The sequence below is a fragment of the Nothobranchius furzeri genome, chromosome 3 (assembly GCF_043380555.1).
Source record: "Nothobranchius furzeri strain GRZ-AD chromosome 3, NfurGRZ-RIMD1, whole genome shotgun sequence".
NCBI lineage: Eukaryota > Metazoa > Chordata > Actinopteri > Cyprinodontiformes > Nothobranchiidae > Nothobranchius > Nothobranchius furzeri.
Window position 1 is genome coordinate 81,585,689 of NC_091743.1, and position 27,177 is coordinate 81,612,865.

At 43.1% G+C, this 27,177-nt stretch overlaps 1 protein-coding gene across 2 annotated transcripts; it reads right to left on the reverse strand.

Moving 5' to 3' along the window:
- Nucleotides 1-27,088, reverse strand: ddx4 (DEAD (Asp-Glu-Ala-Asp) box polypeptide 4). Of its 2 annotated transcripts, none has more exons than XM_015957844.3 (22): nt 26,986-27,088; nt 26,077-26,113; nt 25,962-26,010; nt 25,680-25,727; nt 25,568-25,609; nt 25,267-25,311; nt 18,218-18,259; nt 18,130-18,144; nt 18,005-18,049; nt 17,896-17,931; nt 17,790-17,825; nt 17,677-17,718; nt 17,466-17,608; nt 12,811-12,963; nt 12,582-12,736; nt 12,376-12,505; nt 12,145-12,311; nt 11,924-12,069; nt 3,446-3,545; nt 3,102-3,372; nt 395-496; nt 1-318 (listed from the first exon to the last, which is right to left on the reverse strand). In XM_015957844.3, the coding sequence occupies exons 2-22, from the start codon at nt 26,098-26,100 to the stop codon at nt 229-231; spliced, it is 1,881 nt and encodes a 626-aa protein (XP_015813330.1). In that variant the 5' UTR covers nt 26,101-26,113; nt 26,986-27,088; the 3' UTR covers nt 1-228. The 2 variants fall into 2 exon arrangements, with proteins under 2 accessions (XP_015813330.1, XP_015813328.1); XM_015957842.3 differs by having other exon boundaries at nt 25,680-25,730.
- Between the last annotated feature and the right edge of the window lie 89 nt (nt 27,089-27,177).

Genomic DNA, 27,177 nt, shown 5'->3' on the forward strand with positions numbered 1-27,177 from the left:
TGAGGAGTCAATTTTTTTAGTGCAACAAATTAATTTCCAACCAAAACAGAACAATTGAAATGTGACAAATCTGGGCATCTAGTCATACATTATTACCACAATAACACTACATAGAAAAGGAAGGACACCTGGACTCTGCATGCAACACCAACATCCCAGGAACAGAACAAACACTTCAAACAAACTGTGCTAAACACGAATGTGCTGAACTAGACTTGGAGCTCCACTCTACTCCCACTCCTCGTCCTCCTCGGCAGCAGCAGCAGGGGCTGGTTGGATCTGGGAGCTGCTTTGCTGGAAGGACCCAGTATTGGGACCCTAAAGAGAAAAAATCTTGTGTAACATAAATAAAAACCTCTCAAGAGGTTCAGACACCAAAGACCTGCTTTGTTACCTTTCTGGAGTCTGTGGAGGAAAACATCTTCCTGGCAGCGTTGAAGCCTCCAGGACCGCTCAAGGCACATTCCTCTAACCAGGGGGGGACCTCCTGCTGGGCCTGTGACCCCAAAACAAAACAAAGTCTTTATTTCTCACTCTTCACCATCAATGAACTCAGAGGGGTCCTGGGGAAGTCCACACTAGACATTTCATCACTAAACTTGAGTTACACAGCTTCTGGGTCACGTTTACAGCTTTAATATATAGCCATGATGGACCTGGTGGAACTTAAAAGCTGGAAACGTCGTCCTCAGACTGGAACCAGTGACTCCTGCTGGAGGACTTCAGAGTCACCAAAACAACATCAGTAATACAAATGAACTAGAACTTCTTTATCAACTTTGGCTAAAACATCATTACTGATGTCATGTTTCATCTGGTGAGCGTTTCCCAGACTCCCAAGGTTAAAATGAATAAACGGTCAACTTATCTTTTAATTTAAAATTACATAATAACTTTAATTAAATAATTTAATCTACTGAAGTTTACCGACCTGGTCATGTTACTAGAATTTTTTAAGTGCATAATAAAATATTCCCAGATGGTGTTCAGACGCTGTGCCAGTTCAAAGAGAGTATGGCTGAACGGACGCGGACACCCCGCTTTTGGCCGTGCGAGCGGAAGAACAGATTAGTCGCCTTTTTACGGGGACGGTGAGAGACAGCCAGCTGTTCGACAGAGTGGTGAAAACACTGGCTGAGCGGTGCGTCAAGCAGGACAAAAAGCAGGTCACATCAAAACTAAAGGTCCTGAAAAAGAAATTTCAGTCTGATGCCGAATGTGCGACCCTGTACGTCTCGGGGGGGGGGGGGGGTTGGAGAGGTGTCTGATGGCAGTTTATTCTAGCTTCAGCTTTGCTACTATAAATGACAAAATCCTCCCCAGGGTGCTGCAGCAAATCCCGTTTTAAAAACGCCATGGTCCTGTAAAAACAGCTTAAGGTGTGCACCCTGCTGACAATGGGACAACAGAATGGCAGTGACTGAAAGCATGGAGTGGGTGGAGGAGGAGGCCTACAGAGCTCCGGGAGTTGATGTCACTTCTCCCGGCACGCAACAGTTCAAATCGAAACGGCGCCATATTGGCATGCAGAAGCCGGCAGCTGAACTATTTGTTATTGTCAGAAAACTCAATCAAACGGGAAATATGGTAGATTCCTGTTGTGCCCCAGGATGCAGAACAGACGCAGACAACATAAGGAATGAGCCATCTACAGGATTCCCCAAGATCCGAAACGCCGCAAACGTTGGATGATTGTAATAAAACGTGCTAGTGACCGGGCTAAAATGAAGCTGTGGGATCCCGAGAGTAAAGGTTTTCGTTTATGCAGCGACCGCTTCATATCAGGTACTTAAATGTTTCCTCAACTGTGTATGGTATTTATTTTAAATGCTTTTATTACGATTCTTAGTGGGCTTCCTAAACTTATTTTGGCGTGGGCTTTTTCTGTCTTATTACTCACAGCAACAAGTAAACATCACGTAAAACGTTGCCTCGTGATTTCTGCGTGCTGCTGTTTCCGTGTTTTATGATCACAGCAATTAACCGGCTAAGCTGTATTTAATTTTTAAGCAATGGTTGATCAATTGTCAGATCACACATAAAAAGCACTTTGGATTGCTATTATCTGTCTCACCGAGACTGCTTACGTGTAAATCTTTTATTTGTCCGTCCATCCATTTTCATCCGCGTATCCGGAGTCGGGTTGCGGGGGCAGTAGCGTGACTTCCCTCTCCCCAGCCGCCGGAGCCAGCTCCTCCGGGTAAATCCCAAGGGGTTCCCCGGTCAGGTCCGGTGTTGTGCCGGTAAGAAGTCCGCTCCGACAGCTTCTGGCGTCGGAGCGGGCAGTAGAGTTGAGAGTCCCAGACCTTCTCCCCAGCTCCTCCGGGTAAATCCCAAGGGGTTCCCCGGTCAGGTCCGGTGTTGTGCCGGTAAGAAGCCCGCTCCGACAGCTTCTGGCATCTGAGCGGGCAGTAGAGTCGAGAGTCCCAGACCTCTCCCCAGCTCCTCCGGCCGGGGAAATCCCAAGGGGTTCCCCGGTCAGGTCCGGTGTTGTGCCGATAAGAAGTCCGCTCCGAAAGCTTCTGGCGTTTTTAAAAAGTATCCCAGGGGCACGGGTCGGAGATGTTTAGTCTATTTAATTTCTGACTATATAAAACGATTTCTTCTGTTTTAAAGTGTGAAGTAAACTCCGACGAAGTAAAATCCAAGCGGATCCCATTCATGTTCATGGTTACATCCGTGTTTGTTTACCTTTTTTGCATGCCAAAATGGCGTCCACTAACTGAGAGTCACGTGGGGTCCGGAGCTCTATATGCCTCAAGTGGCATATATTTGCCAAATGAGGATATTTAAAAGCATGTCATTTTGACATATATAAACAGAGGAAAAAATATATCGCAATATATATCGTTACCGCACATGCTTCAGATTATATCGCAATATAGATTTGAGGCCATATCGCCCAGCCCGAGGTCAGACATCAAAGGGCTATTTAGAACCAGAGGAGATGGGAGTTCCCATCTGGACCCAGTTTGACTAGTCTCAGAGCCTAAAACTGATTAAATCAAATGATAATGACCCGCACTTGTATAGCGCCCGTGTCTAACTGCTCTAGGAGCAGTAGAACCAGTGAGGGGTCAATAGTGGGCGGTACATCTTACCTTGGACAGGATGGACACCAGGGCACCAGCCAACTGGCTGTCATTATCGGGGTCAAAGAAGGACACGGCTCTGCCGATGTTACCACAGCGACCGGTCCTGCCAATGCGGTGGACGTACTCGTCGATTTCTTTAGGGAGGTCAAAGTTCACCACATGCTGCACGTCAGGGATGTCCAAACCCCGAGCCGCCACCGACGTGGCCACCAGAACCGGGTGTTTACCAGTACGGAAGTCACGCAGGGCCTGCTCACGCTGCTGCTGTTCCCGGTCCCTGTGACACACACACACACTTTAAACACTAGAACCACACTGGAACACCACACCAAACAGGGTTCCTGACATACCCGTGGATGCTGGTGGTTGGAACCTTCTCCTGACACAAGAATGTGGCGATGAAGTCTGCTTGTCTCTTGGTCTCTACGAACACCATGGTTCTCTCTGATCCTGGACCCAACAGAACCAGAATCAACCTCCCTTCTAACCTAGCAGGAACCAGCAGCTTTAAGACTAAAGTCTGATTCATGCTTCTCCGTCTGCGTCAGTGGGGAGACACGCTACATCCTTGCGGGCCTGCCGGAGAGCTCCGCAAGGACGGACGGAGTCGAGCTCTCTTTTCTAAACATCCGTCAGGCGAGATGGACAACGCAAGCTTGTGATTGATCAGGACGTCGCGGTCGTCTACACCGCCGGCATTGCACCCTCAAAAACATAAAGAGAGCCAAGGATAACTAGCGGCAGACACGGAGCAGCTTGAAGAATACCTTGCAAAAAAACTCTAAAACGTGAACGTTTAATTCCCCGTGACTGGAGGAGTGAAAAGATGCGCAGCAAGCGTTTTATTTGTGGACGGAAATGACAGGAAACGTGGGTTTAGAGGTGGCAAGCACATGAAGAGGTAGAGGAGGATAAGAGACAAATTTGTCCGTGTTAAAAAGTCTCTTATATACAAACAAACACAATATAAACACACTATCTTGGACCAGATACATGACAGGATACCACAGAACAGCGCTACGCCCTCTGTTGTCCTGGTGGGGAATTGCTTTGCAACACTCTCCAGGAGACGGAGAAGTATGAGAGCAAAATGCTTCCGTCAATCCGTGCGTGTCTGTCCCTTGCGGAGCTGACGGAGAAGAATGAATCAGGCTTCTCAACATTAAATTCAAGACCTTTTCAAGACCTTTAACCCCTCTGAAATAAAATTAAGACTTTATTCCAATTGTCAGCTTGACTTTTAAATAATGTAAAAGCCAATTACGGAAATTATTTACTTTTTATTTGTTTTGGAGAAGATTTAAAGGATAAAAAATGTTAGAATATCTTATTTTGTAATGTTGTTAACAGTGTTTGGCATTCCACCTGATAGTGAGACGTCATGTAATCAGCGGTGATCCGTTAAGCCGGAAGCAACAGTTAGTAGACAGAGCTGTACCACGATTATTTTCTAAAGCCTTGTTTATTCGTCTACATCAGTGCAGACATGCAATGCCATCATCCGTTGTCGCAAGGCCTCTCCAACAGGCACACAAAGACCGAGTAGAGCCTAGTTTTCTAACTATCCATCGGAAGTGATTGCGATCAGAAGCGATAGACAAAAACTCTGGATCATGTTATGGCAGCACAAAATATCACAAATATATTGTTATCGCGATATCAGCATGCACAATAAGCATATACAAAGAACAGATAAATATCTGAATGGTCAGCTCAAATGTTTGCTACACATAATGCATTCTGTCAAATGAATGCGTGACTTTCATTTTATCAAATAGAGCTCTTCACCCATTTGGCCAGTTGGATGGGTTCTCATAGGTTAGATAGAGTCCAACCCCCGAGGCAGACGGCACTTAATTTTGATGGTTAGCAAACACCTGAGTTAGCTTTGCACTGCTCTTTCTGCTGATTCTGCTTTTTCTTAATTTTCTTTTTCCCTTAACTTGCATCATTTGCTTTTCTCATTTTTAAGAATTTTTTGGTCATTTTTTTATTTCTTTGATTTTGAATAATTTTGATCCAGACTTAAGTTTTTATTTATCGCAAGTAATATCGCCATCACAATATTAATCACTGTTATTGCATATCGCTGGTTTTCCTAATATTGTGCAGCCCTAATTCACATGAACATTCGACTTCCTTGCTGGAGAGCGACAAGTTTTCAAGTGTGAGACAAACTGATTTTAAATTCACATCACTACAAATTTCTTTTTTAAACACAGATAAGGTGTTTAAAAAAGAACCAAAAATGGAATTAGAAGACAAACACAGCAAGAACGTACAAGAGGTATACCGTAAATCCTCTAATACAGGCCCGGGCCTGTATTTGACTCAAGTTCATCAAGCTCCAGGCCTTTATTGGAAGGAGGGCCAGTATTAGAGGCAGGCCTCTATTTCTATTTGAGCAAAATGAACTAATGGTTTGCTGGAGTTTTTGACAATTAAAATTGTGCCCACATTTTCAAAGTTAAACACATTTCTTTTAACAACGGTAGTTTCTGCTTCAGCCCCCTCCCCCTGCGCAGCAGCCGCAAACTCACTGATGCTCCTGCAGCCTCTCAGAGTTCCTGCTGCTCTAAACATTAAAATAATTATTTCATTTTCTGTTCCTCACTTCTGATTACCTTCAATGGTGTCTGTTTGTTTCAACAGCAGGTACAAAAACTAACTTGTTTTTATTTGACTATTTTTCTGTCCTGTCTGTTTATTATCTTCCTGCATCTCCTCTCAATCCTAAAGAAAAGCTGCTGCCTGGGTTCATATATATTCACCTCATGAGTTACCTTTGAACTGCAGGTCTAAAAGATCTATCGACCGCAAAAACAGCGGAGCGCTTGCTGTTTGGCGGCCGTATCAGTGATCAGTGCGTCGGAGGACAAGGTGATGCCCGCAGCGCCCCGCTCCACAGCATGCAGCGAAACGCATCAGGCGCAAATAAAAGACAGAAAACATTAAAGGAAATGAACTGACATGAACGATCGCGTGTTAAATTCGTTTTTGAGGTGGCGACACCTGATTGTTACTGTGGCCGTGCTCAGGAGGCAGATCTACCGACCGCGAAAACAGCGGAGCGCTCCCTGCTTGCCGGCCGCATCAGTGATCTGTGCGTCGGAGGACAAGTTGATGCGCCCAGCTCCACAGCAGCGATACACATCAGGCGCAAATAAAAGACAGAAAACATTAAAGGAAATGAACCGACATGAACGATCGTGTGTCAGTACCTACGGGAGCGTGGTTTCACAGACGCGGAAGTGATAGCGTCGGTGAAACGCCGGCTGCTCTAGGAAACCCCCGAGCGTTCGAGCGTCAACGAAGTGACACGGAAATGCCGGGCTTTCCAGAAGTAAGTAAGATAGCTTACTATGAGCTGATAGTTCGTTGGATTGATTGGTAGGTTGGAAACTCTGATCGTGAATCTGAAGAAACGATGACTGAGCTGTAAAGGCGACTTCCGTTTATAGCCGCGGTTTGTGACGTAGGTGCGACGTGGAGGGAATCCCCGCGAGGGGCATGCTGGGAGTCCCTACTTCGCGGATTTTCACCTATCGCGGCCAGGTCTGGAACGCATCTACCGCGATAAACGAGGGATTACTGTAGTTCATACACCCCCTACTGCTGCTCTCCAGAGTGTTCTGCAGCATAATCAGCACGTTCTCTTTGAACTTGATAGTGTAATGACCTGGCTGGGGTTGTAAGCCAGGTGCATTCTGGGTATTGTGTTATATGTGTTTCCTATCGTTCTGCTAGTTCCTATGTGCTGATTTGCGTGTTGTGTGAGTGTTATGTAAGCCACAGGGAAGGTGATGTGTTTTCTGTGGAGCGGGTTGAATTAGCATGGTTAACTGACACCGTGACTCTGTGTGGTAGGAGCGTGATAGAGGATCGTGTCTGAAGCCTTACAAAGCTTGGAGAAAAAGCCTAATAAAGGTCTGCGTGAACCCCTACTGCCTCCTGCTGGTTGATTTGGGGACTATAACCCTGCCGCTGGGACTTTCGTACTTGCTTGTTACCACATTCCATCCGGCCACAATAAGAGACCGGCCATTATTTACCTCCGCTGACTCCGACACCGGCCAAAATTGGAGACCCGGCCTTTAATTGAATGCCGGCCTGTATTAGAGGATTTACGGTATTCTTTTTTTTGTTTATCCATGTAAAAATGTTTTTGAACAATCTAACATTTCTGATGAATATCAGAACAAATAATCCTAAAAAGTATAGAATACATTTCAGCATAATTATAAATTATGTTTTTATTTAAAAACTTACTGATATGAATACAAAATATCTCAGTTTTTATGTTAAGGTTCTTTTTCCAAACAATGAAACACAAGGTTATAAAATGAATAAAGATGAAGATACTTTAAATAAAATACAAAATACAATGAAAACACTAAATTCTTAATTGTCTGAATTAAAGTCAAACATGTTAAAACACATAACATTTTACCCTATTTTCTTGATTAATTTTTCATGTTTTTTTGCTCATAGAAGTTTTACTTCAGGAGTTTGAATAACTGCGTTTAAAAGAATGCTCTGATGCATTTTTTGCCACTAGCATCACTTTCTTGTTGGAGGTTTATCAAATGTCTTTTACCTTTGTTTAATTGCGTTCAGATCAGCTGATCTGTGCTGGTCTGACCCAAGCCCCCACAATGCGGCTCAAATATTGAGGCCAACCCGGAAGTACCATAAATTGCAGTTCCATTCTCATCCACTGGGGGCTGGTGTCAGAAGCGAGCAAATCCTCATCGAGTCCCATGTTAAAAATACCAATTTCACAGCAGAAATAAACATGTTTACAGCCTGGTACCAAAACATGTTTTTGGTTTAAATGATCTAGTTTACACTCATGACAACTCTGAGGGGGGTGAATTTTTTTCCTCACTCTTCTGTTTAAGTGTATTAAAAGCCTAAAATTCTGTATAATTAATGAGCATCAGACCCACGTGGCCACAGAGCTAGCTCCGTGGAAAGGCCTCAGTAGAGCCTCGGTCTGGCCTGGAAACTGTTCCGGGATTTTGAGTCTCTGTGTTTGTGTATTCTTTTTTGGATATTTTTGTGCAATTGTTGGACAAAATGACTTGCTGTGGCATTAATTGCACTAATAGAGCGTCCAAGGAGTCTCCACTTCATTTTTTTCGGTAAGTAAAATTATATTTATGTATTTTAGGTCACTGCCGAGCTCAGCTTAGATTTTAACATGTACTGTTTAACCATGAAATTTAAATGTAATAGGGTAAAACCCAGTGCATTTAACATAATGCTGCACTTTAGAAAATGGGTTGAAATATAACATGTTGGTGGAGCTGGGTTCCGACTATCGGCTTGTGGAGCTCTCGGGAGACCGATGTTTCCCACCCGTTCTCCCCTCCCCGCTAGGGCTGTCGCGGTAACCGCAAAAAATGAAATATCGCAATATGAAGAAACCCACCGCGCTGCATCATGCGCCACCGCGATTACTGAACTTGGTTCAACTCAATGATGCATGTTGAGAAGGATGGCTGCACTGGTATCAAAACGAAACGTTACTTCGCTCCTTTGGGAGCACTTTGGTTTTCAGTACGTCAGCTGCTGCGCAGCCAAGAGTCCTTGGCCGAGACAGAGCTGCCACCAGCGGCAAAAAAAAAATAATAAACGCTCGGAGACCTGCTGAAGTCCCGGACAAGCACTGCTTCTGCAACCGTCCCGAAGAGAGTTTGAGCCGAGCTGGAGCTCACTCGCTACCTGTAGGAGGAATGCATCCACCCTAAAGAAACCCCCCTGACATGGTGGAGCAACAACCGGGAGAGATTCCCTTTGCTCGCCAGAGTCGTACGCAGGTACGTGTGCGTTAGTGCAACGAGCGCACCATCCGAGAGGGTTTTCAGTGTTGCTGGAAATGTTGCCACCCCTCTCAGATCCTCTCTCAGACAGAGTATATGGTTAACATGCTGGTTTTCCTTGTAGGTAACAAGGACGTGACCGAGCTATAAATCACCGTCATTCATGTGTGTGAAAGTGAAATGATAGCGTGCGCCCGGTACATGTAATTTTTTATGCTTGATTTTAAACAACTAAACAAAATGGGGACTTGTTTCATATTTGTTAGATGCTGCAGCCAAATTTGCATTTAAAAGTTTAACCTCCTGAATTTTGTTGTTTTTAAGTTCAGTCGGACTCCGACTGTCGGAGAAACAAACGTTACTGCAATCTGTGTTGTTACTGCCCTTTGATCTGCATTCAGTAAAGTGTTATTGAAGAAGGCACAGCAATTTTTAACCTTTTTTAAATGTGTAAACATTATGTTTAGATAGTACTGCAATAAAAAAGGGCTGCAATAATATCGCACACCGCAATATTAAGCCACCCTGAATCACCGCAGGGGGAATTCCTCAACCGCGACTACTCTACTCCCCGCAGCTCAGCGCATCTCTGTCTGATCGCGGCTTCTGTCTGCTGCACAGGCTGCCGGCTTTCAGCAGCTTTCGGGAGACCTCTGTGTTCCACCCGGTTTTACCCAGCGGTCAGCCCGGCGTATCTCTGACTCAGAAGCTCTGGTGTTGTGCACAGTTAACTCCGGTCGTAGCTAGGTTGCTACCTCCGTTAGCTTAGCTCCCACCTCTGCGTTAGCTTTGGGTTAGCTTCAGGTTAGCATGTAGCTAGTTCGACCAGGTGTCGTCAGTTGATCCCAGCCTTACAGCCCCACCCTCAGCTCCACCTCTCTTCCCTTTTGTGGAATTGTCTGGGCTTGACGGAACCTGTGACACTGTCAAAATGGCGGTGGTGGCCACCTCCCATCTTAGCCCAAAAACGTATTGGAGTCTATGGAAACTCATTGTCCAATATTTATATGTCGATGGTCTGACTCACCGCGGTGCACACCAGCGCAAAGCGAGAGAGAGGAGACTAGATCCGTTCAACTTAGCGGGCCCAACAGCTGAAACTAGGAAGGACTGAGGAGAAACTGTTTAAACTAAATCACAGGAGATGTCTAAAACGCTTTAGTGTCCATGTTGAAAAACTAACGGGATTTAAGAGATTTGGCCTTAACGAGATTTTGACGTTACGACTTTACTCTCACTCGGCATATTTCACCGAGGATGTTTTTCGGCTCACCATCTGACCCCTATAATCCAAATCAGGTCCGTGTAACCAAAGTTATCCTGTTATCACTTCTTTGTCCACGCGCTCCGCTGCTGCGTTTTGTCCAGAGCTGACGCAGACTGACAAAATTTATGTAAAAGCGGATGAAGCGCTAGTCTGTCTCGCCATTCATCAGCAAGTGCAACTGCTTAGTGGGTAGTAAGAATTCTAATCATACTGGGTATATCATACCATTTATACTGCATATTACTACGACTAACCAAATGTAAGACGTAACTAAACTGATTCAAGACTTTTAACGGTCTTCATTTTTCTTACATTAAAGGGACTTTACGGAGTTTGGAATTTTTATGCTTGCGACTGCTTCCTCAGGCCAAAAGCGTAACGGCAGATTCAATAGTAGGCTCGTGCACGAGGCGCGCATGCTGTACGTGCACACTCCTTAATGAAAATAACAGCTGAGACAGTCCCTTGTGTGTGTGTGTGTGTGTGTGTGTGTGTGTGTGTGTGTGTGTGTGTGTGTGTGTGTGTGTGTGTGTGTGAGAGAGAGAGAGAGAGAGAGAGAGAGAGAGAGAGAGAGAGAGAGACCCAGAGGACAGGAGAACACGCAGCTAATTAATTAAATAATTTGGTTCTGTACTTTTCTCTTCAGCACAGCCGACAAAGGTTTAAGATGGGTCAGTCCTCCTGCATGCTCAGATCATTCCCTTCCCTTGCTTGAAAAATTGTTCCAAAATGAAAGTTGAACCTAGTTTAAACCTTTTTATCCGTGAATTCAATGCCGTTCGGCGAGTCTCAAATAAAAATTTGGGCATCTTACTGTAAAAAAATATACCATTATTGTAAAAAAAGAAACTAAATAAACTATGTTCACATCCAGAATCGAACCCAGGACTCCTGCACGAGAGTCTGACGTCTTACTAGGTGAGCTAAAGCACCAGTGACATCCTTTCTATCTGTAACATTTATATCCTTGATGACACCTGAAACAACGTTCAAAGAACGGTTCGGAGCGAAAATGGCTATTTTGTTGCTAATTTGCAGGAAATATCTAGAAGAAAGCTCTACAGAAAGTAGCTAAGGGTCCTCAGAAATGTAGCTAGCTTTGTCACTAGGTGTTAGGAACAGCGACAAAGACTAAAGCTACGGATAGCAAATGCTACGGGCGATGCCTGAGCGTGAACGCGCATGAAGCAGCCTGCTCGACCCGAGCAGCTCTCTTTTTCTGTGATTTTACAGAAAAACAGGCAATCACAGTAAAAATGCCAGGGCTCATTCTACAGGACCAGGGCATTGCAGGAGAAAGTATGAAGAAGACATTTATTATTTCTATACATGTTCTGACTGTCAAACTTCCATAATGTCCCTTTAATTTCAAGACTTTTCACAACCCCGCGGATACCCTGTATTTGATCATCTTGCCTCGGACTGGACAACAACAACTCGACTGTACCACTGATTCTGTTTGCTCTGCAATGCTGCTGTTTAATTTCCACAAATGCCACAAGCCTTAAGCAGTTCTGTTGTGTGGTGGAGTTGCTAATGCTAAGCTTCTGCTAGCAGAGATGTTCTCAGCTGATTCTGGACACTAAATCAACAGCCTTCCTTGTCACGGGCCAGTATGGGTAAGTCCAAACGGCCACTTGTAGATCTGTCAGCATTTTCAAATCCTAGTTTCACCAGTTTACTACCTTAAATCCATTGATCAACTATAACACCCCACGGATACCCTGAACACCTACCGGTGTTTTTCAGGAAGTCCAGCAGCTGCTCCCTCTTGGCAAACTTGGTGACCTTAACAAACTTCTGCTCCACATCACTGCAGGCTCCGCCCACAACCCCCACAGCCAGAAACACATAGTCCACTTTGAGGAAGTCCGCTGCCAACCTGTGAACAAAACCTCCAGGTTTAGTGGACTGCCTTAACAACTCAGCTCAGACATGGAGACCATGGAGTACAGACCTCTGGATGTCCTCAGGGTAGGTGGCGCTGAACATCACAGTCTGACGGTTTTCTTTGGAGGGCATCCCAGGAGATCCCACCAGACGACGCATGTCGGGTTCAAAGCCCATGTCTAGCATGCGGTCGGCTTCGTCCAGCACGAGGTATTTCAGCTTACTCAGACCAACCTGGAATAGGAACTGATTTAGAGCTTTCTCCTGACGTTTGAACATGCAGACGGACTCACCACACCTTCTCTCTTTTGATCATGTCTAACAGACGTCCAGGAGTTCCACACAGAACATTGCAGCCCCTGCAGATATCTCTGATCTGGTAGCCAGTGCTGACTCCTCCATAAACCACCACTGGGCGCACACACGTCCTGCAGCAGAGGACAGAACAGTTACACCCCAGCATGCACCTGTGGGACAAGTTCCCTTGCAGCCGGCCCAGCGCACCCATGTGAGAACTTCCGGGCCTCCAGGTAGATTTGGTTTATGAGCTCTCTGGTTGGAGCCACAATGATAACTTCAGGCTCCTGGAGCTCGCTGAACTGACTGGCTGCCACGCCGTCCGCCATCAGCTTCTGCAGGATGGGCAGCAGGAACGCAGCCTGGAAGACAATACCCAGGGTACATTGACACTAGTTCACAGCTTTGGTTCGGACACGACTTGTTTTGGTCTCACCGTTTTACCGGATCCGGTTTGGGCAGAGGCCATGAGGTCTCGGCCAGCAGAGATGATAGGGATGCCATGTTTCTGGACTGGAGTCGGCTTTACGTATCCAGACTTACTGATGTTCTTCTTCAGGGACTCACAGAGCCCCGCCTCCTCAAAGGTCTGAGGAGAAAGCAGCTGTTAAGATACATGGTCCAGAAACTTGCTTAGTTTTCATCCCATTAGAACCATGTTACCCAGTCCCTCTGCATCAAAGTTCTGAACCTTCATCTCACCTGTTCTAGATAAGTCTGAACAGCCTCTGCTCAGACAGCTCTGCAGGACTGATGAGCTAACGGCTAGTTTGAGATTAACCCAGGCTGTTGTAGGGAAACAGCCCAGATTTCTGTCATTTTAAAAACTTTTTAATAACACGCGTTTGTGATCAAACCAACGTCTGAGGCAGACAGGATGCTTCTATCTAGACTAGGGCCCGACTGATATATCGGCCGGCCAATACAGGGGTCATCAACACTATCGGCCAAAAAGATGGCAGATATTTCGCTACCTATCCAGCAGATGGCGCCAGCTTTATGAACTCATGTTGTGTGGCTCCACTCCTCGGGGGGGGTGGAGCCACCATCACAGCACACATGTAGCGGAGCAGCAGAAGCAATTCAGTCAAGCAGAGATGACGGTGATGAGGAAGTAGGAGGAAAGTCTTCAGTTTTAAGCATATTTGTTGTGTCAGTGGTAAGTTGAACAGTAAAATAAGCAATGACAAAAGTATGTTTCCTCTCAACATGCTTCCTAAGTTTACTGTGTGCCTCGTGGCCTCGTATTGAAAAGTTAACCTGAAAAAATAAAATAAAACTGCTGCAGCATTACGCTCTATGCAGAGCTCACACTACTTCCCCTTTTTCTGGTAGATATTCTGGAATATTCTCAGACAATTTCCTCCGCTCTTCAGCAGTCTTTTCAAACTCACGCAGTTCACCCGCGGCTCGCGAAAAAAATAGTGCAGACGCCGAAACGATCGCTGCACAGAGCGGGCTGGAGCGCCGGCGCGCAGCGCTTCGGCGGCCCATGTGGCCTATAGAATAGGATAACAAGGGTGACGAATGAAGGCGATCCCCGTTTCGCAGCGCTTCGGCGGCACACGACCATTGTCGCAGCTGAGGACGGGCGAGGGGGGGTTGGCAACAAAGCAATGAAACGCTGTGCAGGGAGTCCCCCCTCCTCTCCCAGCTAGGGAGAGGAGGGGGGGGGGGCCGGTAATACGAGAAAATAAACATTCCTCTCTATAATAGAATAAATCTATTGTATTTTTCAGCCTTATATTTTACATAAGGCTTATACATTGCCACATATTAGTCATTTAACGTATCTTATTTTATTTTCCTAATAATAATAATTTATATAACGCCTGTTTAATTAACCAACATTTTTAGTGTACAGCGCCTTGTTTGGTTGTAATGCCTTGTGAATGCGCTTCATAAATAAAATTGGATTGGATTGGATTGGAATACTGTCGGCTTTGGAAAGGATCAAAACACAAAAGTGTAAAACTCAAAAGTATTTTTATGCCAAAAATCAGGTGACAAATAAAAACAGGTAGCTAGGACGCTGAAACCAGCAGAGTATGACTGAAACTGAACCGTGTGCACTGAGGAGTTAGAGATGACAGAGGACTACTTATGAGGAGGAGCTGTGAGTGGGAGCAGAGTACAGCAGGGGAACACAGGAGGAACTATAAATGATTTTTAAAGAAGAAAGAATCCTAAAAGGGAAAGAAGAATAACTAGATAAAAACCTGACAAACGGAGTAGAAAATTCAGTGGAAGGAAAAAAAAAAAAGACTTGAATATTAAATGAGAAAACCTTAACAGCTTGGGAACCAAACAAAAACAGAGTCATTAGTTTTGAGCCACAATGTCATATATCATTTACTTACGTGATAATTTTTAAACTTTTAAGTATAAAAATGCCACATTTAATGTATTGTACTTTGTCTTGGTATCAACAGATATATAACTGTACTTTGATGCTGATTATTTTATTACAGATGGAAAAAGTGGGTCGTAGTAAGGTGTGGGCCTGCTTCGCTTAACATCCATCCGGTGATGTCATCTGTTAGCCTAGTGAACTAGACCAAATTCTTGCTTTGCAAAGAATGGTCTAGGCACGCTCCATTGGAACCTCAGCAGCTCCTACCAGGACTCTGGCTAGCCAATCACAGCTCTCTAGAGGGGTTTCAAACACATAAAGAGCTGTGATTGGTCCATAATGGTGGGCCAATCATGGTGCTCTATCTGCTTAGTGAACAAATCACAGAGCTTTATCGCTTTGTGGGCCAATCAGGGCACTCTATATGCCTGGTGGGTGGGATGATGCAACAGAGTGAAACAAGAGTATGTCACATTCATTGTCCAGTGGAATGCGGAGATCATTTGAAAGACAACGGTAGAACCCGCCCCACAACCGAGAACCGTCAATGGAGCATGGCCAGACTAAATAATACATTTATTTAGTCTGGCTTGCCAGGCTAGTCATCTGTAGCATCTGCTCATCTTCAGTAGTAGTTTGTGTGTTCTGTTGTTTTTGAGATTGCAAAATAAATCTTATTTGTATTGCTTGGAAACCCTAGTGAGTTATTGAGACAGTTCTTTGGTGTGCAATATAGAAAAATGTTAGCATCAAAAAGGCAGAGAATGAAGGGTTTAATCTTAAGAACATTTGTATTTATTTCTTTTTTTATGAGGGAGATTTATCGGTCATTATATCGGCTACCGGCCTTTGTTTAGTTTTATATCGGTATCGGTCCAAAAAAAGCATATCGGTCAGGCCCTAATCTAGACACGGAGACTGGAGCAGATTTGGTCTGGTGTAACCTGCCAGAGGCTGAGACCAGTCTGTACACACAGGAGAAAATAAACCAAGAGTGGTTAAAATTTTAAATGTTCGTCAATGAAGTGATTAAAAACATTGTGAACAAACAAAAAAGGGAACAAGAACATCATGTTAACTTAATACTGAATGATGAACATTCATCTCATGTCTCTCGGTATAATCCAGGTTTGTATTCTGATGCAAAATTTGGTTCCTATTACTTTGTTTCTATAGGTCTTGTTTCATCAGGACCAAACAACAACAACACTACAGGTAAGGTAAATATCTGACCCCTCGGAGCAAGGAGCTGGAACAGAACTGGTTCGTCTCCACTCAAACCTCAGACTCACGTTGGACCAGACGTTCGTCTCTCTTCTTCACGTTTAGATAATATCAGACTTACAGACCACCTTCTTAAGTGCTGATTCTGATAAAAACACCTACAGGACTCTGATGTCACTAGCTGGGAGGGGCTTTAGTGTGTGTTTTTTTAAGCTCTCTTTACAACCACACACACACACACACACACAGATAAGCAACACAGACGATGTGTCAAAGACCATTTGGACCAGAACCTGAACCTAGGTGTGGATGAGGAGTCTGGGAGCAGCCTCCATTACATTTTACTCACATTTCAGCAGATGGGCGAAAATGATCCTTTAAATGAAAACAAACTTAAGGCTGTAATTTAGGTTTTCAGATGTTTAATGTTAACCTTTCAGGACCGGCGGGACCGCCGGTACTCCTCTATTTGCATATCTGTGTTCAAATGCTTGTAGAACTGAAACTACATAAGATAGAACAAAAATGTTTTTTCATATTAAACCGGAGGAATTACGCTTATATCAACACGTCCCAGAGCGCTACGCATTTTCAGCTAATGAGTTTGCAAAAAAACAACCAAAATGTGCAAGAAAAACGTTTTCATTCAGATGGCTGTGTTGCTCTGATCTGCAGCTCACACAGCTTCACACGCTAAAATAAACCTCATCATATTGTCAACGTGAATTGTCACATGATTATAACTCACATCACCTGCTTTGATGTCATTTTCCCGCAAATTGTGGTTCTTTGTAGTCCCAGGTTTTTGGCCTTTTTGCAATAATACGTTTAGACAAACACACCCCAAACCACTACAAACTCCTGACACACATCACTACGAACGTTTTGACTTACGGACCCGCCAAACAGTACAACCTCTCCCTTTTTGAAGCGGTTGATGCCATTACATCTCTGGATGATGTTTAAGTTTCAGTTTTCTCATGTAAATATTCTTTATTATTGTTATTATTAGTGAGAGAAAAGGAAAACTATATGCTACAACAAAATTAGCCACAAATCTTCAACATTATATTAGACTCCTGCTGAGTATTATTTATGTTTTTGATAATTCATAAATTAGTGCATCTCAGAAACTAAATTATAGAAGCTTTTCAAATGAATGTGTTTTTTAAAGGATTGTGTGCAACTTGTTTTCTTTGACAATTTGAGATAAAGGTGTGGCATTCCTGTATGATGAAAAATGTGTAAAAACAAAAAACGATTTCTACGTGGATAATTGCATTTTTTAGTAAATGATTTAATTGCTATGAACTTTATGAAACATTTTAGCCTTAAATTTTAATTATTTCCCTCTATTGCTTCGTTAAATATTGTATTTACTTCCTCCAAGGCCTGAGGATGTCAAACAGAACCATGACTGTTACAGTTTAACCTGACCGTTATTAATTCCACTACGACATTTTAATGATGGGTGACATGATTTTGACTTCACATGAAACCAGTAGACCCAGTACCATGATGGCAGGTGGTGGGTTGGTGCCGCTGACTTCCACCGGGATGTCGTCGTACTTGATGAAATTGATCCCAGACTTGTAATGAAAGAAGATGGACTCTTCGTCCTCGGGGAGCGTCGGGGGGATGTACGTGACCCTGGGTCCTGTGGATAAGAACAGAACCTGAGTTCTGCTGATCTAAAACTTGTTGGTCCTGTAAACGTTTACTTACGTTCCTCGCCGTTTGCCTCCTTCTCTGGATCTCCGGAGTTTCCTGCAGACATGAAAAACATCAGAGTCGTTTCCAATTCATAAGAGTTTAATCTTTAGTCTAAAGGTCAGAACCTGTTGAGAAGTCCTCTTCATCCTTCCCACGGTAACCTGAAACCATCATCATCATCATTAGCAACAGATACAAACTCCTCAGTAGCACCTGGTGCTGCTCCTGTACCTCCTCTGAAGCCGCCTCTTCCTCCATTGTCACCATCTTCAACACATCCAACAGTCAGTTTATGATCAGAAAACACAAGTCTGTGTGTGTGTGTGTGTGTGTGTGTTACCTGATCCAAACCTTCCTCTGCCTCCTCTTCCTCGTCCTCCGAACCCTGTCAGAATTACAGATGGAGCTTTATTTAAGGTCGACGACAGAAACTAAACCGAGAAACGGGTCAGAACAGAAACTTACCACCCTCCGAGTTACCTGCGGATCAAACAAAAACTTGTTAACTCAGGCAAACTCTTTAGTTACGCAAACTCAAAATCTACTTATTTACCATGAGATCCATTCTGGTCCGATCCGAACCTTTGACCCCTTCCTGATGAGATACACACATACTTTAGTTATGACATCACTGTTTCCTTTCTGATGTTTCTGGCTGTGTCTCAATTCAGGGTCTGCATCCTTCGTCGGCCGATTACGTCACAGCACCGCGACTAGGCCTGTCTCAATTCGAAGACTCCTTCAAATGTGGTCGACAATTCCGGCCTTCTTTTCGCCTGTATGAAGGATGGGTCCGGTATATCCTTCAATGGTTCACATTTCCCAAGATGCCTTGCGGGTCGGACGGCAGAACTTTTAAAAACAATGGCGGACAGTGAAGGATTGCGCATATAAATGTCAGTATAAAGTTGAAAACTGTTAGGTCAAGGACTCGTTGTGATACATGACCGTTATTTTAGTTTGAAATGTTACAGTAAGAGTGCTTGTATTGCGGTCTCGACTTGTATGTTCGGCCGCTCTGTGACGTACTTCTCCCGCTACGTTTTCCCCTGATTTTAATAGGAGTTTGTATTTTAGGGACAAAAGAGAAAACCAGGGAATTTATTAAGCTTAGGGCAAAGATGGACCACATGATCACTGGAGTAAAGTATTCGGCGGCTGTGGCATGGAGGTACAATAACATCTCATATTTTAAAAACTGTCGTTTGAGTTTATTTTTTTCTGCGAAAACATGAAAGGAATAACCCGTTGTCCTCTTTTCTCTTCCTGTTGTTTTTCTTACACGTTTGTTAAGACTATTCTGGAGGAAATGGGCATCCAGGAGAAGGTGACCGCGATGACCAGCTTTTGGAGCTGATCAGGGAGGACATGAGGCTGCAGAGGGAGGCAGAGCAGCAGAGGGCGCAGGAGAGAAGGGAGAATTTTGACAGGCTTTTTACTTTGCTAGAAAAAATGGTTAAGAAAGATTTAACATGTACATATTAAAGAAATATCTAAATAAAATCAGTTCTGTATTAAACACTTGAATTTTATTTTTGTTTACAAATGTGAATTGTTTGATATTACAGGGTATCCGCTGGGTCTTGAAAAGTCTTAAAAGGTGATAAATCGGTTTTGGTCAAATGAAGACCCTTAGACAGTATTAAAAACTATTATCACATCTTTGCTCAGGCTCAGCTTGTCGAAAGTGCTTTCTCTGAATTAGCTCTCCAACAGTCAAGGAAACGATTAAAAAGCTATATTTAACTTCGAGCTCCATCGTTTAAAGTTCCTTCTCCCTTCTGCTCAGCGGTTCCACGGTTGCTAGGCGACGGAACGTTCGCCGAGGGAGTGGCGGGAACTCATGAAGGCCTGTCCAAATTCACAGCCGTTAACATCCGGTCTACTCGGCCGACGGAGGACCCAGCCCACGTAGGCCGAACAGGCTGGGTCCTTCGAAGGATGCAGACCCTGAATTGAGACACAGCATCTGTGAAAGTTCTAATCACTAAGCCCTGGACGAACAGTAGAGCTGCTGCTTTTTGTTAACTGAATTAAATCTAAACTGAGCTGGTAAACCAAGAGCCGTGTGATGGTTTAATAAAGCAGCATCAACATGAAACCAGAGGAAATATTGATAGGAGTGTTTAAGATGACACCGTCACTTTGGTCTTGTCTACATTTAGACCAGCCATTAGCTCATCGCCTTGAAGAGCGTGAACTCTACTTCTGCTAATTGAGGGTGTTCAGGAAGCAGGTGTTCATCTACAGCAGCTGTAGATGTAGCTGTGGGGGGATCCATAGCTTAGCAATGTGTCTGCTGAATCCCCCATCAAAATAAAACTAATGTATATCGTTACTCTCGTATGAATGAATGATTATTTACATCGTGCCTTACATAACCCAGAGGGTGATCTAAGTTCTTAACATTAAACATGGAAAGAAATCAAAAAATAAAAAATAAAAAATTTACAAACTACTGTAAAAAAAGTACATAATCAGAGTCAGTTTAAAACAATTTAGAAAATTTTATCAAGTAATAAAAAATGAAAGTCTTTCACTGATTCTCTACATAACTTTTATGGACAGGATTTCTAGACACAGCCAAGGTGTTGAGGGCATTCATTTTGGTGGCCTGAGGATCAGATCTCTTCTTTTTGCAGATGATGTGGTCCTGTTGGCTTTATCAGAATGTGATCTTCAGCTTTCGCTGGAGCGGTTCGCAGCCGAGTGTGAAGCAGCTGGGATGAGAATTAGCTCCTCTAGCTCCGAGACCATGGTCTTAAGTCAGAAAAGGGTAGAATGCCTTCTCCGGGTCAGGGATGAGGTTCTGCCCAAAGTGGAGAAGTTTAAGTATCTCGGGGTCTTGTTCACGAGTGAGGGAAAGCTGGAGCGTGAGATCGATAGGTGGATCGGTGCTGTGTGATCGGTCAACTGACTCTATACTAAAGGCTATTGACTCTCTCAGAAAACGGGTTGATGACCGCATGGACGGAGTTAGTTAACAAATCCAACACCACAGCGCTATGCTAGCTTCCATTGCAAAGTCGGTGCAGTTCAATTCAGAGGAGATAAAAGAAGCTAAAAAAAAGATAGTTTCTGGAAAAAGAAGTTAGTTCGCTCAAAAAAGATAATGACGAGATGAAAGATCGTGTTTTATACCAAGAAAGATACTAAAGATGGTGTCATCGCATGAAGGGTTAAAAGGAGAAAATAAATTAACAGAGCAGAAGTGGTGGACCTCCTGGGAAGAATTGCTCCAGACTTAAAAGATGAAAATGGAAGAAGCAGTTGACGTCGTTCAGAGTGGGAAGAGTGGCGAAGAACTAACAGTGACAAATCATCATTCAATTTGTGAGACGCGCCGCGAGAAATGACATATGGAGGCGAACAAAATTTCTCCTGTCTGCAAGGAAGAAGGCATCCGCTTCGCAGAGGACCTGACCCCGGAGGACTGGAGATCCAGACAAGCTCTGTGGCCAAAAATCGATCAGGCTTGGAAGGAAGGCAAGGCGGCGGGCTTCAGGGGCCCTTTTGGCTTCATAGAAGGTAAACACATCAGGGAGGGGACTCCAGGAACGGGCTGAAAATTGAACATTAAAGTGATCATTTCGGTTGACGGGACTTTCACCTCAAGACCTTCGTACTCCACCTCCTAAAAACGTTCTCTTTAAAGTGGTTAATGTGTTCAGTGTTCCAACTGAAATCTAACATTTCTTTCTTTTCATTTGACACAGGGGGAATTAATTGAGAGGAAAGCTGTTTTTTGTTTTTCAAGGGGCAACAAGCTAATTGTTTTATCTTCAGGAAACTCATTCTGATGAATCTGATACAAAATTTTGGTCACAAACAATGGGGAGATAAAATATTTTTTAGTCATGGTACAAACAGGTCAGCTGGGGTTGCTTTTTGTTTTTACAGATGTCCTGGTAAGTTTCTGTGAAATATGGTGGACAAAGATGGACACAGAGTTTCTTGTGTGTTAAAACATTGATAATGGTATGGTTATTTTGATGAACGTGTATGGTTACAATGATGATCAAAAGATTAAGAACCTGTTACATCATATTTCTATAGTCTTAAAAGAACTTAATTCCAAATTTAGTACTGATTATATAATAGTTGGTGATTTCTATGTGACTCCTGATGATTGGATGGATAGATGGCCCTCAAAATTTTTAAGCAAACACAAAAATCCAAATTTTGATGGTTTTGCTACTGATAACCTGATTGATATATGGAGATCATTAAACAAAGATGTCAATGTACCTGGCACGAACCTAATGGTTGACATAGATCTCGAGTTGACTATTGGTTGGTTTCAAATTCAGTTTTACAATATGTTAAGGAAACAACTATTTCAAACGGTCTCTTAAGTGACTATTAACATCCAAAATGATGATGCTATCAGTACAGATATCCAAATGGGAGTATATTAAAATTAGTATCAGAAAATTCTCAATTACATTTAGTAAGAAATTAAATAGACAAATGAAAGAGGAAGAAACAAATGCTGTAAAGATCTTATCAGGAGGTGTCTCTGCTGGTACAACCCTTCAGTTTGTTTATGTAAAAATATACCATGAAAATTAATTTTGCAGATACATGTTAAATATATCAGACATAAGGTGCAATCAGTCTCACAAAAACTCTTGCTTGCAGCTTTAATGTATACAATCAAAATACATTAAGTCATATTTTTTTATCACCGTGTTTCTTTTTTTGCAGGTGATGCAATTGTCCAGCAGTTAACTGAGGTCTTATCAGTTGGAGCGAACGTGAGACCTTTCTATCCTACAGACCCACAGAGTGTAGACTGGATGCATTTCTCAATGGCGTCCTGAGCCAATGCTATCAGGAGCTATTGGAGTTTAGCAAGAAAATGCTACTTCTGTCCCATGGACAAGCAACAGTGGAGAGAGGATTCTCTGTAAATAATTAGGTGGAGACCTACAATATGCAGGAAGACACAATGATTGCTCAGCGACTGGTCTGTGATTACCGTAAATCCTCTAATACAGGCCCAGGCCTGTATTTGACTCGAGCTCATCAAGCTTCAGGCCTTTATTGGAAGGAGGACCAGAATTAGATGCAGGCCTCAATTTCTATTTGAGCAAAATGAACTAATGGTTCGCTGGAGTTTTTGACAATCAAAATTGCGCCCACATTAGGGTTGTCACGGTATGAAAATTTAACCTCACGGTTATTGTGACCAAAATTATCACGGTTTTCGGTATTATCGCGGTATTTTTTAAACGGTGTTGCATATGTTCAGAAAGCATTGATAGTCCTGTTCTACACAAACTGAAATAAGTTTTGAAAAGGTTTAACAGTGTTTATTAAACCTAAAATAACACAAAGCCTTAGCAAAAGTGCAACTTTTCACAAGTAAAGGAACAAATAGCTTATTTTTCTGGAACATGTTACAGTAGTCAGTGCAGGTTTAAATTATACAAATCTAAACATTCAAAACATAAACAATATGTAAACAAATCAAAGAAACACCACTTGTTTTCTCATTACTTGTTTTCTTCATTATCAAAATGAAAATCTAAAACTCCAGTCCACACTTGACTTGAGCACTGTACAAGTCAACCTTAAAAAATATGTATTTAAAATAAATAGCCACTTTAAATAAAATTACTAAAATAACTACTACACTATGTAATCAAATCCAAACGTTCAAGTATAAATGGCATCGAATAAGTAAACAAATCAATGACAAGGAACTAATTGTATATTTCTCTTCATCATCAACAAATAAGATGCTTCATCCAGCAACAGGGTGTCCGTGACACGGTTTAAATGCTGGCAGAGGACGCTGCGGCTGCAGTATATAGTGACTCGTTGCATTCTCCGTCAACCAAAAGTCCTCACGTCATGCATTTAAGCTAAAATGCTGATGTTAACTTACCTTGCACTGGCTGTAGAGACGTGGGTGATGGTCACGCAGATGTGCCATTAGATTCGAAGTGTTACCTTTTGCAGACACTTGTTTCCTGCACGTTCTGCAAACGGGATAGCCGTCTTCTATTAACTGTCCCTCAGCGTTTTTCAGAAATCCCAAATATGCCCATACTTCCGATTTAGTCTTCTTTGAGGGCTGATGGATGTCCTGGGCGCTGCCGTCTCCTCCTTCGGCCATTATTTCAGCTTCAAAGTTTTGGTGCCGTTGCAAACTAAAAAGTGCGTGTGCGCGCCGCGGGAACTTCAGCTGAAGCGACGGTGGCTGGTAAGGGTCATCGCGCCGAAACCGCGGCCACGGTAAACCCACCGAGATAATTTAGTTTTTTAAAAACTGGACGGTTATTTTTATTGTCAACTTTTTTACCGGGGTTTACCGCTATACCGGTTACCGTGACAACCCTAGCCCACATTTTCAAAGTTAAACACATTTCTTTTAACAACGGTAAAAGACCATTAGAAGAACCTTAAAATGGATCCTGAAACATACGGGGAGCCAATGCAATGATTCTAAAACCGGTGTCATGTGCTCCCGCCTCCTGGTCTTCATCAGGACACGTGCTGCCGAATTTTGTAGAATTTGTAAGCCTGAGATGCTCTTTTTGGGAAGACCAGAAAGCAGGGCATTGCAGTAATCTATCCTACTGGTGATAAAAGCATGCATCAACGTCTCTGTATTGGCCCGAGAGAGAATGGGGCGGACTCTGGCGATGTTCTTTAGATGATAAAAACCAATTTTTGTGATATTTTGAATGTGTGGTATAAAAGTCAGCTCAGAGTCAAAAATCACACCCAGGTTCTTCCACTGGAGCCGTCAGCAGCGCGAGTCGGCCGCGTCTCAGGAGCAGCATGTCGCGGCCTTTATGCGCCGGTTCTATTTTCTACGCGCGACGCCTCTGAAACGGGTCAAGTTCGACATTTTTGGGGAAGGAAAGACAAGAAATCGGACGCGGAAATGGAGAAGCTCCCGAGATTTTCAGAATAAAGAACGTACTGCCTTCCGGTTGCTTTACTTTAAAAAACGTTACTAACTGTGCGTCCCTGTGAGAAGTTATCACCTAGCTAGCGGTCTCCTTTGTTTTTCAGGTCCGTATTGGCGATTATAAAACGAACAGAACATAAAACACAAACCATGTTGTAGTTCTCTCCTGTTTGTTGTTGTGTTTACTGACGAAGTCGCTCGGTTGGTGACAGCTGCTCCCCTGCTGCTTTGCGTCTCGTGGGAAGGGCCAAGCAGCAGTTTACGCGAGCAAGACGTGCTGCTGCAGTAACGTGCTGCTGACGGCTCCTGTGGAAACCCGGGGTAAGAGTCATGCCCCGTCCCCCTCCCCAACCCTACCGTGTCCGCTGACACGAACGGGGCAACGAAACTAGAGCCCTCCATCAGCTGATACTGTTGAGAAACAGCAGGTTTTGCTGATTTTTGTAGCCAAGGCGCTAGAATGTCAGCTGTGGTGCCGCGCCACGCATGAGCCTATATATGGTAAACACTGAATCTCTACACAGACCAACTGACCTGCTGTAAAAGGTGTGTGTGTGTGTGCGAGAGACAGAGAGAGACTTACGACTCCAGCTCAACAGGACTGTCTTTCTAAACATCACCTGTGTGACACTTTCTACATTGTTAGTGTTTGTATGAGCCTGTAGCTGATGTCCCACCTCTGCCTCTGAAGCCACTCCTTTCATTGTTCCAGCTTCCTTCATCTGTAGACAAGATGAGGAGGTATACGTTTAATCAGCACCTCCTAAAGACCCCCTGCTGTTCAGATAAGTTCTCCATCTCAAATCCTCAAAGGCTTTAACTTGTTTACAGACCAACATTTTTCTGATTGTTAAACCTTGTTTGGGTCATTTTACACCTTATTAATATTTTTAACATCCATTATAAGTAATCTTTTGTAATCATAAATTAGAGTTGACTAAAGCAGGAGGAACAGTAAACCAGCATTTATTAACACACCTGAGTTTTCAGATCCTCTTCCTTGCTCTCTTCCACCACGACCTACGAGAACAGAACACAAAATGATTCTTCTGCAGCATCTAAAGCAAATCACCACTCCTTAAAACCTTACCTCTTCCAAACTCTCTGCGGTCATCTTTCCACGAGCTCCTCTCTGCACCTGCTGATTTCAGTTTTTAACTTAAACACCTTTTACATTTAGTCAAAATTATTTGAACCAATTTCTTCAAGTTAGAGCTCCCAAACACCAAGAGGCAACAGCTGAGGCGGTTTGTGATTTTATCATGATCATCAGACCACTAATATTCAGTAATTATTGGGTTATTGTCTAATTTAGAGCCGAATATTTGAGAACAGCCGCTGAACACTTTCATAAAATATGTTTAATTCTTACCACCGTTAGAAGTGAAGCCTGTAAAAGTAGTTGTAGTTGTTGTAGTTTCCTGAAAAAAAATATATATTTGAATAAATTAAGATGTCCAAGAAACCTGTAAAAGAAAACACCTCACCTGTTCTTCCCACTCGTCGTCCATGTTTCCTTTAAGCCTGAAAGATTAATTAATAATCATGAATTGAACTTGGGTCTCAGCCACACTGAATGTTTCCATTTGTAAAGTTTTTTTTAACCCTTAAAATTATTTTAACTGTTAGAATAAACATTTTTAACCAACAATAATGTGAGCCTTTAGACGGTGACTTAATTTAAGGTCTCATAAGTTTTACTTCTACACCAGTTCTGTTGGTTTCTACCAGTGAGAACCCTGAAAATCCACCATTTTGTGCCATGTGCTCAAGTAGCACAGACTTTTTGGTGGCTAGTCGATTTTCGGATGGTAGAAGTCCATTCGCGGGGGTCTCGTAAGTTCTCGCGTTAACGAGCGTTGACAGGATTTTGGGAAGCACTTTGCCGCCACCAGGGTTCGCGTCTCCGCCATTAAGGTCGGACAGGCAAAAGCCTCCAGTCAAAAAAAAAAAAAAAGAAAAAAAGAAGCCTCCAGTCACCATTACCAACCCATTAATGAAAATGAGCGTAAAAGTACGGATATAAAACACTAAACAAATGTATAAGTAACTTTTAAAATTCAAATCCAGAAGAATTAATGTAATTAATTAGAAACGCTGCTAGCTTAGCGACCTAATGTACAATCCTTTCCGAGTCCTGGTCAGGTGGCCTCGGTTTAACAGCAACACCGAAAATCGAATAAAGTCGAATCTTGAGGGAAAACAGAACGTTGCAAAGTTCTATACAAATAATATATCAAATGTTTTAGCGACAAACGCTTCAAATGGAAAACTAAATATTTCGATCTTTTAAATTCGCTAACACTTAATTGACAAACATGCCAAATAAAATTACGCTTAAATTAATAATTGACTCTCAGAGAATCTCCGACGAACTTAAATAAAAACTCCATTACCGTGAGATACAGAAGGAACTTTCGGCGCTATCCCTTCACGTGCTCGGTCCACAGCGTTCTGTTCGCAAGAGGGCAGGGCAGTCCTGGTCAGATGCGGGGTTGCCAGTTCCACTGTCATCCTCCTTCACTGATCTGCAAATAATAATAATAAACTTATGTTTAAGAGTGACTTTAGAAAAACACTGCTTCTTA